This window comes from Delphinapterus leucas, chromosome 2 (assembly GCF_059928025.1).
Source record: "Delphinapterus leucas isolate spDelLeu-1000000601 "Yukka" chromosome 2, BTC_Dleu_Yukka2, whole genome shotgun sequence".
In the NCBI taxonomy this organism is placed as follows: Eukaryota; Metazoa; Chordata; class Mammalia; order Artiodactyla; family Monodontidae; genus Delphinapterus; species Delphinapterus leucas.
In genome coordinates, this window is record NC_143130.1 from 75139439 (window position 1) to 75156676 (window position 17238).

General features: G+C 45.0%; 1 protein-coding gene across 1 annotated transcript in view; it reads right to left on the bottom strand.

The window, feature by feature from the left end:
• Positions 1 to 17238, bottom strand: part of TLN2 (talin 2) — a 304454-nt gene that overhangs the window by 99186 nt on the left and 188030 nt on the right. The window contains exons 28-31 of the mRNA XM_089907140.1: positions 9428 to 9636; positions 8428 to 8547; positions 7184 to 7381; positions 5993 to 6132 (exon numbers count right to left, since the gene is read on the bottom strand). Of these exons, the coding sequence (XP_089763266.1) occupies positions 5993 to 6132; positions 7184 to 7381; positions 8428 to 8547; positions 9428 to 9636 (667 nt within the window). The remainder of the gene's footprint in view (positions 1 to 5992; positions 6133 to 7183; positions 7382 to 8427; positions 8548 to 9427; positions 9637 to 17238) is intronic.

A 17238-nucleotide genomic window follows, 5' to 3' on the forward strand; every position in this document is an offset into this window, starting at 1 on the left:
ACACACACACACACACACACACACACACACACACACGAGATAATTCCCTAAGGAGATGCTACAAATAAGAAGCAGAAATAAGACTTAAACCCATGTCTATCAGACACAAAGACCAGATTCAAAACCATTTTTCTGCAGGGCCATAACTGGTCCATAGTTTGGGCAGGACCCTGAATTCTATTCACAGTCAGTAACCACTGCAGCTAACAGGAAACTTAAAATAAAACAAACAAAATCAAAATAGGACACACATTGCTGCTAATCATTAACACTGCCTGATATAAAGATGCCGCATTTTATTAGTTAAATTGGCTTTGCAGCTTCCCACAGAATATCAAATTAGGTGGAAAAAGATGTTGCCAATGTACAAAGGCAATCAGCTTAATTATTTGATGAGGAGCTACTGCTTTGAATTTTAAATTTAGCTAGAGTGATGGGAAGAAGAAAAACATTCCTCAGCTCAAGAAGGAAACCCCAAATAGCTTGTGTAAGATTAACTCTAGTGACTCATTTATTTGTGGAAAAGTGCTTAACTAAGTAAGGTGTCATGGGGAAGCACTGTGCCTTCCAGGTGCAAAGCAAAACAAGAACAACTGAGATAGCAGGACAGTCTCTAGTTGGGACCACCTTTGGAAGGTGCAGTTCATGATGTATTCACTGGAAGGGTCCCCCAGAGAGTCCAACACCGTGTTCTTCAATGGCAGCCTTCAAGACATACTTCGGAGTGGACAGGCTGGATGTGTCAACATAACAAAGGGTACAGCCCTCAACTGTGGTGACACGATCATTTGGGGAATATTTCCACGTATCACACAAGCTTTCCATTTGGCTTATTTCCTTCAATGTTTCCTGTTTATCTACATTTTTAAAAAGCTAGTCTTTATATAAAGATTTTTCCATTAGAAACTAAGTGTTTACAGGAATTCCCTGGCAGTCCAGTGGTTAGGACTCTGCATTTCCACTACCATGGGCCCGGGTTCAATCCCTGGTTGGGGACCTAAGATCCCGCAAGCCAGGCGGTGTGGCCCCCTCCAAAAAGAAAAAACAAACCAAAAAAAAACCCCAAACTAAGTTTACAATTGGTAAATCCTGAGAATATATAGCTATTCACTGTCCTTTCAACAATTTTTAGAAGTGAAAAATGTTCAAATAAAAACTTGGGGTAAAACAACAACAAACAACAAACAGACTAATAAGAGTTTGTGGTTGGATAGTCCTTAACAGTGCCAGCACAGCCCTGCATGCTTGAATGAGTCACTTGGGTAATACTGATCCATGACTAAAAAGCATTATTTAGGTATCATTTATCCCCGTAACTCATTTTAGAGTCTGGATTGCATAGCTAAATAAACTTAGCGGCACAGAGGCAAATGGTTATATAGATTTGACAATGGGAAACAGTATTTTCATGTTTCAAACTACGGTACTTATTTATAAGAGCAAAGGATTAAAGACAACCCAAATATGCAGTGATAAAGGACTGATTAAATGTATAGTCTATAACAGAATTCTTGGCACCCATTAAAAGTCATGATATCATATTCCTTATATAAAAAACTGTATATAAAACGTAAAAACCACATAAGCCCATACCTGTAAGAATATACATATGCATAGAAAAATGACAATGACGTATCACAACGTTAACAGTGATTTTATAATATTATTTTAAAGCAGATACCAGTAAATCTACTACAGCATTATGAATTAACCTACTTACACTGTTATAAAAATACAGCCAACATTAGCTGCATCCTCCCTTCATTCTATGTAAATCCAAGTAGGCTTGAACTGTAGTTGCTTTTACTTTCCCCACACTTTTCGGTAATGATCAAAGGCGTACAAGTTTATTTTAAAAAATACAAAAAATTAAATAACTGTAATTTCACCATCTAGAGATAGTGTTTTCCTGTAATGCTTATCTAATAAGCATATTTAGCCACTCTCAGTTTTTAATAAATTGGGATCTACAACCTCAGATGTTAAAGGCTTTCTAACCTACAAATCATTTAGCATTCAGAGATACTAAATTGATTCAGACAGGAGTTTGTGAGCTCTGGAAGGAACCTTTATATAGATATAGAATTGGGGCAGAGGTGAGAGAAGAAAATCAACCAGTTTGTGCTTTTGATTATTTATTAAGCCCAAGTCGTCCAATAGCGAGCTTGGAGGGGAACAGAGCAACTTCAGATGATTCCCTTCCTCAAAGGAGGACGTGCTTGGAAAGGCAACTAAGAGCAAACTGAAACTCCCCTGTCTGTATTCCCTGGGTCCTACCATGCACAAGGCATGGGGAGTAAAAAAAATAATACAGTTTAAGTCTCTCTAGGAAAGCAAGGTGCTTGCAATCCAGTTGGAGAGGCAAGACAATGAACAGACAAGGCACAAAGGTTAGCCAGAGGAAGCAGTGATGGGGGGTGTGACACCAGGATCAGCCAGACACAGGCAGGACTCGCGGGAGTGAAAGAAAGAAAATGAAAGCCTCGACCGTGGGCGTGGGTTCTGCCTATGAAGGAGGGCCCAACATGGACCAGAGCAATTGGAAAGTCAAGGCTCAGCGAGATCCTGATTCGGATTACGGGAATGGAACATTCTAGAGGAGACCAAGAGACAGAAGGCGGCCCAGTGTACATTTTTCTACTTTACAGCATGGAAGTGCTACTTGCTGGGACATCCTTTTTCACCATCTCTGGAGACAGGAAGACTCCTGCCCGGCAGGAACTTCAAAGCAAAGGGTGGTCCGGGAAGAGGCGCCTCCTGCAAGGTCCTAGGGAGCCCTCAGGGGACTGGAAAGCAGCTGAACACCCGGCCTAGGATGGCCCTGATGCTGGCAGCTGCGGGCGTCAAGTCTTCAGCCCAGGAGTCCTTCTGTTCAGGGTGACTGTGTTGTGCTCGGCAGCTTGGGGAGGTGCTCAGAGTTAGGGCACTTCCTCCTTTTGCCACTGCCAACTGGTTTCCCACTTCCTTAACTAAGTTCAGGGAGCATCAGTCCAGCCCCCAGGCAGGGAAAAGCCTGATGAACGGTGGACAAAGGATCTCCAGCTCCACCCAACTTGCCAGAAAAGAGCCAGAGCCAAGCAGTTACACAGAAAGAAGACAAACAAGCCAGGACCTCAACAGAAAATGACTTCCTCCCCACGCACATCAGAAACCAAGGGACCAGCTTCCTCAGATGCACCTGGGCTCAGATGCAGAATGATCAGAGGAGCAGAGGGAAAAGCACACATACTCTACTGCTCTCCCAGAAGTAAACCATTTTCTCCTAAAGCAGGAAGAATCACGGAGACTAGAAAGGACAAAGAAAGGGTTCAAGTCTGCTGATGTAGGAGCAGGGTGGGGCTGAGTTGGTCCAGGCCTGGGCCCCCACAGTAGCATCTCTGTGGGGCCTTTGGGGACATCCACAGGAAGGACAGGCAGGCATGGCCGTCTCAAGTAGAGGGAGGGCAGTGAGACTGAAGATGAGGACGAGAGCAATCGATTCCCTGCTGCCCAACTCCAAAGGTACTTATGCACCAGACTGTTGTGAGGCCCAGAAAGAATGAGGGTGGCATGCCCTGATTGTGCCCCCTGTCCTAACTCCACCAGGGCCGTCCCAGTCTTACAGTGTGTGCCCTTATCAGGCATGTGGTAAAAATCTGTTTAATGAACAAATGAAGGAACAAGAGAATGAACGAAGGCACCCCAGGTGGGCAGAGCTTTACCCTCCAAGGGGAGCTGCCTGACTCACTTGACCTGGCTGGAGCTTCCGCTGGGAAATCACCCCAGGGAGCAGAGCTTGCCAGCATGGGCCAAGAAGCCAAGGAGAATAGGCCAGCAACTTCCTGCAGCTGTTCCAGCCCAAGACTATCAGTTCATGTGATGATTCTTGAGTGCTGTCTTGGCTATGAAACCATCAGGCTGGGAATTCTGTCAACTGCTGAAAGCCAGGACAGACAGAGGCAAAGAAAGCTTTTTTACCTCGCCTCCAGGTCCCTTCCTCAATGTCACCACCAGGGGGCGTTCAGACACTCACAGAGCCAGGACACCAGCAGCATGCTTTCGGGTCCTGGATTCCCTTCGGTACGGGGCTTTCAAAAGGCCAATTTATACTCTCCCCTCATTCCCACAATTTAAGAGAGTCGACAACACGCTCTAAGTTGGAAACTGTAATTTTGAAACGATGTGAAAAATTTAAGATAATGAAAAACATCTGAGTTCAGATACCTGGCAACATTAGTTGCCTTACCCAAAGGTTGTTTGTAGGAAAAGAGAGTGATTAAGAGGGTTTTAGATCAGAAACAGCTGCACGACAGAGACGACCTCACTGTCCCTCTTCATCTCCACCACGACCCCAGGAGGGCACTCACCTAATGCAACAATCACAAACAAAGCATAAGATGGAGGTGGGGAGATGTGAGGGTATTTTTCCCATCACCTAGTGGCTCTAGCTATCGTTTGAAGGTAAAGTATGTATCTGGGAATAAATGAAGAAACTCAAAGGTTTTGAAGGCAACTGCTCTGAAATTACCTAACCCCCCCATAAAAATAAAATAAAATAAAATAACACTACAAGCAAACAGGAGACCAGAGACAGGTTTTAACCAGTGGTACCATGCTACCTTATATATCGAGAACTGAACAGAGCTCAAGGACAATGTAGTCTGTACACATCCCTATTTGGCAAATGGGAAAGTTTAGACAGGTTGAGTGACCTGACCAAGGTAACCTAGTCAAGCACTAAAGCTTGTACTAGAATTCATGTCTCCTGATTCTAACAACTTATAAAAAGCCAGGAGAGGGGGCTTCCCTGGTGGAGCAGTGGTTGAGAGTCCGCCTGCCAATGCAGGGGACACGGGTCCGTATCCTGGTCCGGGAAGATCCCACATGCCACAGAGCGGCTGGGCCCATGAGCCATGGCCGCTGAGCCTGCGCCTCCGGAGCCTGTGCTCCACAACGGGAGAGGCCACAACAGTGAGAGGCCCGCGTACCGCCAAAAAAAAAAAAAAAAAAAAAGCCAGAAGAGATAAAGACATTAAAAAAGAAATAAGCAAACAAAATCAGGTTTAAAAAAATTTAAGTAGAATTCAAGCCATGCGTTTTAAAAATCACTAATCTGCACATTTTGAAAATGTTTCCAATTATGCTATGTGTCCTAATTGTCCTGCATTTAATCTCTCACTGCTGTTAGTTTTCCTACACATAAAGTGATATCAAGAAATGCTACAAAAACAGGCCTACACTTCCATAGGAAAATAAAATACCCTACCCTCTCGGTTCAGGAATACGAATGTGGGATTGCCAATATAAAATTTTCCTGGGCTGTCGTTGCAGTTTCTCCAGCTACCAGCACTCCATCACTAGTTATTGAACTAAACGGCCCTAGAGCAGAAATTGTCTTGTATGACCCAGTTCCTCAGGTGAAAAACAACAGGAAAGAAGAATGCTGACCTTACCCCAAGTTCAGATTCATGTTTTAACATATTTCCCAAAACAATTTACTCCTCCCCACCGCCCCATTCATTCTGAGCTAGAGCCCTTCTGCACGTGACGAAGTGAACCTGTTTATATCCATCTAATTAACATTGGTGCCAGGCACATAGTAAGACTCAAGAAATGTTGAATGGCTAGTTGAGTGTCGGTTTTTTTATACTTTTCAGCATCTTCTGGTTTCTTTTTAATGAACTTATATTACTTCCATAATCTGAAAGATAGTAATACTACTTTCAAAAAAAATCTAAGCCACTACGTTTATACATCAGTGGGGGCCTTAAGGCTAAGCAAGTCCTCCTGAAAAGGCTTTAAGAGGAGACAGAAGGCATCTTTAGGGGAGAAAGCGCATGCAAATGGGCCCGTTTAATAAGACACCAGCATCTCTGTCACTCTCGCCTCCAACTCTGACAACAGAAGGTCGGCACTACTTCTTCGCTCAGCAAAGCAGCAGGATGTCAGGTGGATCTTGCAAACACTGCCGTTATTTAACCACACGTGAACGCCCATTTTGTTCCGCTCTTACCTTGCAGCTGCGGCCAGGAGATTTTTTGCATTGGGTGCTCCTGGGTCTACAGAGAGAGACTTGGCAGCTAACAGCAGCTTGCTGGATGCCATCGAGATGTTCTTGAGGTTCCCTATCACTTGGATCTGGTCTTCTTTCGTCTGGAAGGTCAAAAGGAGCCAGAGTAATTAGGGGCTGTCCATTTCTCCTAGGCAGCATTCAGAGCTAGAAGCAGCACCTTGAAACGGAAGCAGGTTATCTTCTATCTGTCTAGGTTGCATTAAGTCCAATTAGTCTGCAGATGCCTAACTTGTCAAGACTCTGCCCAGTGTCTACCGTTCCCCAAACAGATATCTGGACCAAGATGCACACAACAGGACAGAAATCCAGCCCAAGTGGGTCAGCCGAGAGCTGTGCTGTCTCACAAGTGTGGGCATTAATGGGGGCGGGAGGGAGAAAGCGAGCGAGAGAGCACACAGACAGGGCCACAACTCCAGCATCTTGCTCAACAATGCTGGAGTTATCAAGGGGCTTGTCCATCTCAGCCTGGCACAAACTACCGTCACTGTCTGGACATTTAGAGCTGACTGCATCCCAGAAGCTCCCAACTCTGGAAAGGATACATTTCTCACCTGGCCTGCCATCCGAGAAACAACCCTTTGTAGATAACAGAGTAAAAAACACCCTGGGTACCACTTTTAGAGAGTTCACAGGAGCTCGCAAAAAAAAAAAAAACCAGCTCCATAAGCTGACACCAGACCAGTCACCCTCCCTTGTTCTAAACAAGGGGTTTATCTGTTCATCTGAAAGAGGTAAGTTTGAATCACTTGACACTCAGGATCAGACACAGCCTTTTCAAGTGGGCTCCCCGAACTTCAAATACATGAGTTTTTACAGTATTAAACCACATTTGAAGTATAGGATGCAGAGCTGCCCTCCCTCCAAAAAGCATAAATAAAATAATGAGTTCTGTTGGAGGATCGTGGGAAAAGTTATCTGTCATTTCCAGGAAGAACTTCACACATAAGCTAATAGTATCTTTGGGAATGCCATTCCTGTGAGCTCATGGAGCTCTCTGAGCACAAAGACAGTGTAAAGGTGTGGGCTGCTCACAGCTTCCCCGCTCTTATTTGCCACTTGCCCGCAGGGGACGACGGTCCACCAGAGTCGAGAGGGGCAAGGGTCAACTCCACTCAGCCACACCAGCCTCACCTGAGCCTGGCCCGCCATCTCAATGCCGGCATCGAGGAATTCATCGAAATCATCACTGAACTTCCCGGAGGCTGCAGCCAGCTCTCCGCTCTGGCCCCGAGTGGCATGGACCACCTCCCCTGCAGACTGGTTCAGATCGGCCGCTGCTTGGTTCAGTTCACTCTGGGCTTCCTGGAAAGGCTTCGTGCTCGGAGGTAACTATGGCAAGAGAAGGCACGTTGCAGGAGAAGTTCTACTTTGCGTAGGAGAAACAAAGGTAGTATGTTGCAGAGGGAAGACAGACTCTCCTGGGATGCAGTTGTGAGTCATCTAGACCAAAAGGCTCTGTGTGGTCTGAGCCCTTGTTAAGGTTGACCTTCAAAATATGTACATTCCCTTGAACACCTATTCAGTGCTAGACACAGTGGATCTAAAAATGGTAAGGACAGCTTTCCTCAGGCTTCTGGTCTCCTAAGGGGCAGAGCCAGGATTCACACCTGGGCAGTCTGACTCGGGATCCACTCTCTGAACCAGCACTCTATCTTGGGTTTCTCAGATGGAAACTCTCAAAGGTTTAGCTTTCTGGAACTAAAAGGCAGATGCTATGAAACTTTAAATCCTATTCTTCTAAACTAACAGCCATCAATTTTATTCATCAGTTGGTCTTTGCTAACAATATACTGAATAGCTTTTCCACAGAAGTGCCACTAGCAGAACTGTAACTGTTGGTGAAAAGTTCCAGAGAGTTAAGCTAGATATTAGTCACATCACACCCACTGCTTGCATACCTGGTATATGCCAGGGACCAGGCAGAGAAGAACCAAAGATGAACAAGGCCAAGTACCCGCAAAGGGGACTCACAAGACAGGGACGGGACCAGGCCCCAAAGTGAAATTCCACAGACGGCTCACTCTCTCAGTGAGTCCTTGACACTTGTATCCCTTTATCGCCTGATGGTCACTGCCTGAGATGTCCTGATAAGAAGTTAGATGATCATATACCCCCTCCCCGCCATTCCTGTCTTACTGGGATGACCTGAGAGCAAACAGCAACATGGGCTCAAAGAAGAAGTAAACTTTAGAAGCTCTACCTGGGAACTCGGCTGATCAGACAGCAAAACAAGGAAAAGGCAAATCGGCAGGAAAAACAGGACTCCTAAGGGAAAGGCTAGCCGCTTAGAGGTCCCCTAGAGGGGAGGAGACTCCACCCACACCTAAGGTGAGCTCAGTCCCCCAGGCGCCCCTGCCGGAGCCAAAACCTCTCACCGAGTCCACCAGCAGCTTCTTGCTCGACTCCCCGATGCTCTTCAAGGCCACGTCCACATCCTTCTGCCCAGGGAGGCAATTCACGCAGTTATTCAAGGAGTGAGAGACGGCTTTGGCCACCTGAATACACAGAGGGAGAAAAGCCCCATCAGAAAGCAGGTTTCAGGGCAAACATTCTTGCACATGTGTTGGGAGTGAGCAGAGCTAAAAGAGATGGGGAACTGATCTGCCAGCGTCTGCCTGACACTGTTTACCGTTAAATCTCCTCATCTAGGCCGCTCACTGGGGTTAACATCCTGTCTTAGCACAGGGTCTGACACAGCGATACAGCACACCCTACCTGCTCCCAAGGCCAGGCCAAGTGCTGACTGTGGCTCAAATACAACTCTCGAACATTCTGTCAGGTTCTGAAACAAAGGTATCCAACACCAAGAGGAAGAGAAACAGCTGCCTTCTAGAGAGCCCTGCAGAGGTCCTGAGGTGGAAGGAGGCCCTGAGTCCTTTGGATCACAGTTAGCCCGCCCTGGGATGGATTTATGCTCAGCGACCCTCTGGTGCCATCATCCCACACCTTGCCCTGCCCAAGGGCAGGCGGAATGTTCTGAGCACTTCCAGACCAACTTGGAGTTGCCCACATGCTGCCTTTTAAGGATGTGGGAGGCTCCTTGTCTACGCTCTCTGGTAAGAATCACCTGAAGAGGCACTAGAGAGAGTTTAAAGCACCGAGTAGCTAAACCAAGCATATCTACCTCACCTCCCAGGCTAGGAAGAGGGATATACGTAAGCACACACAGGCCCAAAACAGACATGCTGCGTCCAGGTCCTTCACGTTCTAACGGCAGGTCTCAACAAAGCCCCCCATACTTTCTGTTGACTGAATTAAGCACATCTCACATTATGGGGGTTACCATGCAAGACTTCCAAAGCTGCTCACACCGGGCAACAGCCTGTCAATGCGTCCACCTCAGTGATGACCTTGATTGCCACTTCTGGGCCTTACCTGGGCTAGTCTCTGCTGACTCTCCGCATCTCCAGGTGCGATCAGGGCCTGCTTGGCTTCCTGGATGAGCATGGCCGAGCCCTCCATCACGTCCCGGGCGGAATCTAACATGGCATGCACAGCCGCGGGGTCACTCGTAGATGCAGCCACCCCCCGGGCAGCCTGGGCCAGCGTTTTCAGAGCTTGGGCTGTCTCTCGAGCAGCCACCCCTGGGGATTAAAAAAAAAAAAAAAAGAGCCCGCCAGACTTTCTATTAGATTCCATCCAAAAGTTATACTTTTACTTGGGAGTAAGCCTCTAGACTAGAGCCTTCGAGAAAGGAGAGAATCCTTGGACAGTGCCTGGCACAGGTCGGCTCCAAATTGCTTTTTATAAAATTTGAATTGATGTCCTTCTCAAAGAAGTAGCTCAAGCCATTGGCTCTGGACTGCTCCAAGAGGGATGTTACAACAAATGCCACGCTAAACACCATTTCCCTCTGGTTCCTGTCACTCCCACTACCCCACCTGTCCCTAGACCTAAAATACCAAGTGCATAGTATCAAACTCACAGATGAATCATTCAAGTTCACTTTTCTTTCCAGTCATTTTTATTGGGGCATAACTTACATGCAACAAAGTGAATGAGTCTCCCTGGGCAGCTCACTGAATCTGTACCAATGTGTACACCCACGTATCTGCCATCCATATGGAGAAGGAACATTTCCATCACCTGTGCCCTTTCCCAGTCAATATCCTCTCACACTGGAAGTAATCCCTATGCTAGCTTTTATCATCTTAGACTAGCTTTACCTGTTCTTAAACTACGTGCTGATGGAACCACACTGTATGTATTCTTTTGTGTCTGGTTTCTTTCTCTGACCATAATGCTGTGAGATTCACCCATGCTGTTACACATAGCAGTACATTGCTTTTTCTTGCTGTGTCGTATTCCATTATAGGAACATCTGCTTATCCATTCTTCTGTTGCTGGACATTTGGGGATTGTTTCCTGCGTGGACTATTATGAATAAAGCTCCCGGAAAAGTTCTCATCCCTGTGTTTAGGTGGACATATGGAGTTGATTCTCTTGGATTTAAATCTAGGAGCTGAATTGCTGGGTCATAGGGTAAGTGTATATTTAGCTTTGGAGGATACTACCACACGTCTGCAGAATGGTTTTGCCATTATACACCCCGCCAGCACTATATATATGAGAGTTACAGTTGCTCTTCATCCTGGCCCATACTTACTAGTGTTAGATTTTTTATTTTATCCAGTTCTGGTGGGTGTATATAGCATGCGGGAATCTTAGTTCCCCCACCAGGGATTAAAACCATGCCCCCTGTAGTGGAAGCGTGGAGTCTTAACCGCTGGACCACCAGGGAAGTCCCTCACTGAGGTTTAACTCTTATATCCCTAGTGAGCGATGATGTTGAGCACTTTTTCATACACTCAGTGGCTGTTTGGACATCCTCTTTTGCAAAGTGCCTGCTCATCTTTAAATTCACTTCTAAAGATGATGGGATTCGGAGACAAACTATGCATATAAACTAGTCCCTAAAAACTACAGTGCCACCTCCCATAGAAAGAAGAGGCGCCTTCCTACATGGTACCTAGTGCTTGGCGCACCCAAGAAAAGGAAGGAGACTGGAAATGCCAAGGCACGTAACAAAAGGCTCCTAGAACCTGGGGAACTGCAGAAGAGCCAGCCTCAAAGCTCATCTCATCGAACCATTTCAGATGAGGCCCAGTGCTGAGAAGCATCTTGACCATGGACACACCTTTAGATCTGAGGTTAGTTTCTTAACTTCGAGGTCAGACTCTGCACAGTGTTCTTTGGGATAGAGAACTACAAGGGATTCTTGTTAGAACATACAACATCTGCATGAAATATTCACAGATGACTTGCTCTCTCACTACACTCTGAGGTGACTGTATCTAAAGCCTTCGGCTGGATGGTCTCTAGGCACCCCTGAGCGTGGTCTTTACTGACGCTGCTTCAGCCGCGTGGGCACAGACGCAGCAGGTGGTCCTCTCTTTACTAGGGACGAGGAACCGACATACAAGAAAGAACACAAAAGGCCCTGGGGAATCCATAAAACAACTTCCCAGAGTTGCAGACTGGCTCATCTGTAAATACTTAGGAAGTCACATAACTGGGACATAACTCTACAATCTAATCAAGGCAAATTACAAAGCTGCCAATCCACCATTTATCACATGGCACTTCCGAGCGCAGCATGTGGAATGAACACATTTTAAACCAAGTGTTTTATATGGCGGAGGAGAAAGCATAAAGATAAGTAAAGCCAAGGTGAAGGAGAGAAAAAAGCCAAAGAGAAGAGTCACTGCATTTTTTTTGTTTTTTTTTTTTTGGAGACATCAAGGAGGGTTTTATTGTTTTTGTTTTTTTTTACTGGAGTATAATTGCTTTACAATGTTGCGTTAGTTTCTGCTGTACTGCAAAGTGAATCATCTATATCCCCTCCCTCTTGGACCTCCCCCCACCCCCTGTATCGCACCCATCTAGGTCATCACACAGCACTGAGCTGAGCTCCCTGTGCTATACATCAGGTTCCCACTAGCTATCTATTTTATACATGGTAGTGTGTTTATGTCAGACCTAATCTCCCGATTCATACGAGGCTGAAGCTTCTGGCACAGGGTGGAAGGACATCCTTGCTCAGAAGGGCACCCACCAGGTGTGGTTAAGACCTCGTCCAGCTCTGCTGCTGACAAGCTGTGTGGACTAGACAGCCGCCACCTTTTCCCTCTGGGTCTCAGTTTCCCACAGGTTACAGGAGAGGCTGCGATCCCAGCTGTGACCACTGAAAATTCTAGGCTGTGATTTCTAGACCTCTCCTCTTGCCGTCCTCGTTACCACGTGGACCCTTGAATCTATTTCTATTTGAGTTGTATTATTTTGGAAGAATAAAACATTTATCATATGCCATTAGAAAAGTCATGTTCATGAAAAAATTATTTACTGAAAAGCCTTGTATAGACTCAGACAATTTTTCCAAAAGGCAGAAACCAGAAAAGCGGAATTCCAAAAGCCGAGGTATATCCACCCCACGTGTTTTCTGCTGAGGACTCACTATGAAATCTCAAGGCACATCAAGAATCCTCTTTGGAGGCATTAGGTTTCCCGCAAAGTGGAAGCCACACCAACAGAAGGATGAAACAAGGCCACCAGATGTCAGGGAGCAAATGACCATCCAAGGCTGTATGTGGCTGAATTCACAGCGATATTCTCAATGGTAACGATGAGAATCATCAGAGTCATATCTCTGAGCAATCACCACCCTCCCCCCCCCAAAAATTGTTCCTGTAGTCAAGGGTGCAACACACCCCAGAAGTGCCAATGCAAAACACTGAAGCAGACTCCCTGCTTCAATAACCACAATCCTTGGAAGACACAGATGACGTTCACAGTATTCCTGCCGTCTAGATCTCAAATTATATTCAGCAACAGTCTTAGGGAGACACATTAGTCATATGAAATACAGGGGAATTCTTTGTAATAGTAATTACTCCTGATCAGAATTCACGTAGATTGTGTGTAGACAGCACTAGACCACGTATCAAGCTCACAAGGTAAAAACCAAGTATGCAAGATTTTTAAATCTGTCCCAAAGGATCTGGAAAGGGTTCTGTCTATGTAACTGTACCCAGCCGAGAAGAAATGCATTTTGAACACTGTACTGGCCGAATAAAACCACATCTGCATTAGAACCTAGTCCAGTGGCAGCTCATGTGTTAACTTCTGAGTATCCCACACATCTTAGGTATGGACGAGGGAACTGACACCCAGGGAGAAGCTGTCCACACTCTGCTCTCTCCCTGCTTCCCATCCATTCTTCAACCTTCCTGTAATTGCCTTCAACAGGGAGAGCAGTGACCTTGTTTTTCCTTAAGCCAGTGGATGCTTCTTAAGTCCCTCTCTGCAGTGTCTTTCCAGGCAGCAATTATCTCTGTGAGTCGAGAGACATCCCTCTCTCCTGGTTTCCATGGTCTCTCCAAGGCTGCATGTTCTCGTTTCTTTCAAGGATTTCTAACGCTCAGCCTTCTCCTGAAATACTTGGGTTCCATAGGGTTATATCTGATAAAATTGTTCTCTACCACTCTCCCTTACACAAACTTAGCTACCCCCATGGTCTCAATCATTATCATTTTATTAAACATTTAGAAATACTTATCTCCAGCCCAGACTTCTCTATTGAGTTCCAGAGGTAAATATCCAGCTGCCTAACGGGCACCTCTCTGTGGATATCCTGCAGGGATTTCAAATGGAATCCATTTAAAGTTGAACCTGGGACTTCCCTGGTGGTCCAGTGGTTAAGAATCCGCCTTCCAATGCACAGGATGTGGGTTCAATCCCTGGTCAGGGAACTAAGACCCGCATGCTGTGGGGCAACTAAGCCCATGAGGTGCAACTACCGAGCCCACGTGCCGCAACGAAAAGCACGTGTGCCGCAACAAAGACCCAGGGCAGCCCCCCCTCCACAACAATAATAATAATAAAGTTGAACCTGACATCCCTAAACTCCAGCCCTCAACATGCCTGCCAATGACTCTGTGTCTCCATCACAGTGACTCATACAACTCTTCGTTCAGCTATCAGGCTAAACTTAGAGCGGTCCGTGTTGCTTTCCCTATTCCCATTCCTACCAACTTCTAATCCGTCACCAACAACCGTGAGGTCTCTTTTTCTTTAATCCATCCTTCATCTCCACTAACAACTCTTATCTGGATGAATGCAACAGCCTTCTCACTGGTCTCCCTGCCTCCAACTTTGCTTCCCTCCAATTTATCAGCACACGAAAAGAAGGGCAAAGTGCATGAAGGGCAATCGAGACTGTGTCGACAGATGCAAATTCTTCAGTATTTTCACATGCTCTGAGCTTCAATTTCAATGTATTTAAATTGGCTTACGAGGCCTTTTACGATCTGATCCCAGCTGACCTTCCCAGCCTTATCTTCTTACTCCCTACCCCCCTGCCTTTTACTTGGATCCTCTCACTTGATTTCATCAGCCTTCTTCTCCTGCCTTTGGGACTTCACGTATGCTGTTCCCAAGTCCGCCACCACCACCTAGTTGGCGCCTGCCAAAATGAAATGGGGATACTTCTAGGCTGTTCTTCAGACATCAACTAGACAGTCTGTCATCCTGGATGTTATCAGTATTGGATGACGCAACTTGTGAAGCAGTCTTTCCTTCATTAAAAATCTATTTCATCATCTACACAAAATCTGGCAAGATTTCAGGAATGTGTAGAAGTTCTTGAAACTACATCTCTCATATGCCCTAAGCTTTTAAGAATTTACATACACTTTTCTTTCTCCTTGAAAGCTAAGTGAGTCGTAATAATCCTTCAAACCCCGATCAGGTGTCAGTTCTGCTGTGGAACGTTCCCTCACCCTCTCATGAGGACAGAATTGTACATTCTTACTGTTGCAGGTACTATATTACACTTTGCCGTGGTAACTCTTTTTGTGCTCCTACTGTGCTCTTATTTTCAAAGTAGTAAATATACACAGTTTTTGAAGAACCAAAGAGGATTTTCCTTATAGTGATGGAAAGAATAACTCATTGCAGATGAACCCTCCCCCTCAGAGAAACAACTAGAAACTCTGGAAAAATACAGACAAAACATCTGTTTGAAGGCCCTGGAGAGATACCAAGGAACCAAGGTAACGAAAGCCAAGACCTTGCAAGAGAAAGAAAGTACAGAGAAGTGAGTACAACACTGCTTTCCCCCCTTCAAGGCATTTTCTAATTTGTAAACTGTTGCCCAGAAACTGAGAGGCTGAGCAAAACTTTCTGAAGTCGCATGGGGATGGGAAGATAAAAGAAGCATAGTTCTGAGCTCAACAATCAGAATGGCCCTCATAAACATCACAGATGTTTAGACAGGAGGCACGAGGGATACACCCTACAAGGTAAACTGCAAATGGACTTTGCAATATCCAATCAGTTCGGTTCCACTCGTATTATGGTGATCTTCTCCTTTTTTAACCACCTGCTAAAATAAAAGATTAATCCTCTGTATGGAAGAAAACACAATCTAGAGCCTCAAATTACTTCTACAATGTAAATACCAATGATTAGCATTAAATTAAAAAAAAAATCAGAAACATCAGGAGATAAGGTCAATAGTTGAAAACCAAGAAGAGAAAAAAAAAAAACAGAAAACAAAACAGATAACAAGATGCCCGTAGGTGATCCTGACATTGGAGTTATTGAACCTAGACTTTAAGTAAATGTAAAAACTATGTTGAAGAAATTAGATGACAAGATAGAGAATTTCAGCAGAGAAATGGAAAGTACAAGAAAGCCATCAAAAGGTTATTATAAAACTGAAAAATATGACATTTAAAATTAAAAACTCAACAGAAGAGTTTGAAGGTAGGAGGAATAGTGAGCTGCAGATAAATCCAAAAAAACCCACACAGAATAAAGCATGGAGAAGAAAAATTACGGCCAATATAGAAAAGAGCATAGGAGACACACAAAACAGTGAAAATATCTAACATAGGGGGTAGCTGGAGTGTACAAAGAGGAGAGAAAAAAATGGGACAGAAGCAGCATTTGAAGATATAGTGGTTGAGTTTTCCAAAACTGATCTAAGACAGCAAATCCCATCTTTAAGGAGTACTAAAACCCAAAGTGGGATAAATAGGCAAAATGACACAAAACAAAACTCCTCTAGGCACAGTGCTTGAAAACCAAAGACTGAGAAAATCCAGAAAACGAGTAGCAGAGGGGAAAACTAAAACCACATGACCTGTGGAAGGGTAAAGCGACAGCTGACTTCACAACAGAAATAAAGGAAGCCAGAAGACAACGGAATAACACCTTCAAGTGCTGACAACGGAATAACACCTTCAAATGCTGGAAGAAAATAACTGCCAACCTAAAATTTTACAACACGTAAAATTATCTACCAAAAATAGAGGCTAAACAAAGGCATGTTAAAACAAACAACAACTGAAAGAATTGGTCACTGCAGACTCACACTAAAGGAATTAATGCAGGGAGTTCTTTAGGCAGACAGGAAATAATCCCAGGTGGAAGCACATTGCAACGCAGAAAGGAATGAACAGCAATGGAAAGGTCAATATGGAGGAGCATTTAAACAATACTGACTATGAAACAACTTTGAGGCAGTACTGAGGAGGTTAAATATATGTAGAATTAAAGCACTCAACAACAATGAATGAGTTGGAAGAAAGGTCAATGAAGTTTAAGTGTCCCAAGATTCTTGCACTGTCCAGGAAGGGGTAAACATACTAACTTATATTATACTTTTAAAAAATTGTTCAAGGGCTTCCCTGGTGGCGCAGTGGTTGAGAGTACGCCTGCCGATGCAGGGGACACGGGTTTGTGCCCCAGTCTGGGAAGATCCCACATGCCGCGGAGCGGCTGGGCCCGTGAGCCATGGCTGCTGAGCCTGCGCGTCCGGAGCCTGTGCTCCGCAACGGGAGAGGCCACAGCAGTGAGAGGCTCGCGTACCACCAAAAAAAAAAAAAAAAAAAGAATAGGCAGTGAAGGTAGAACTAATAAACTAATCAAGAGAAGAGAAATAAATTTTAAAAAGCACATATAAATCTGAAAGAAAGCAAGAAAGGAGAGATAAAGGAGCCTAGGATAGGTAGGACATATAGAAAAGAAATAGTAACATGACAAATACAAACCTCAATATATCAGTAATTATATTATATATAAACAGACCAAATGCTCCAATTGAACGGAAAATACTGTCTCACCAACAAACAACTCCTCCCCCTCTGAAAGAACAACTACATGATACGCGTAGGTATGCATGC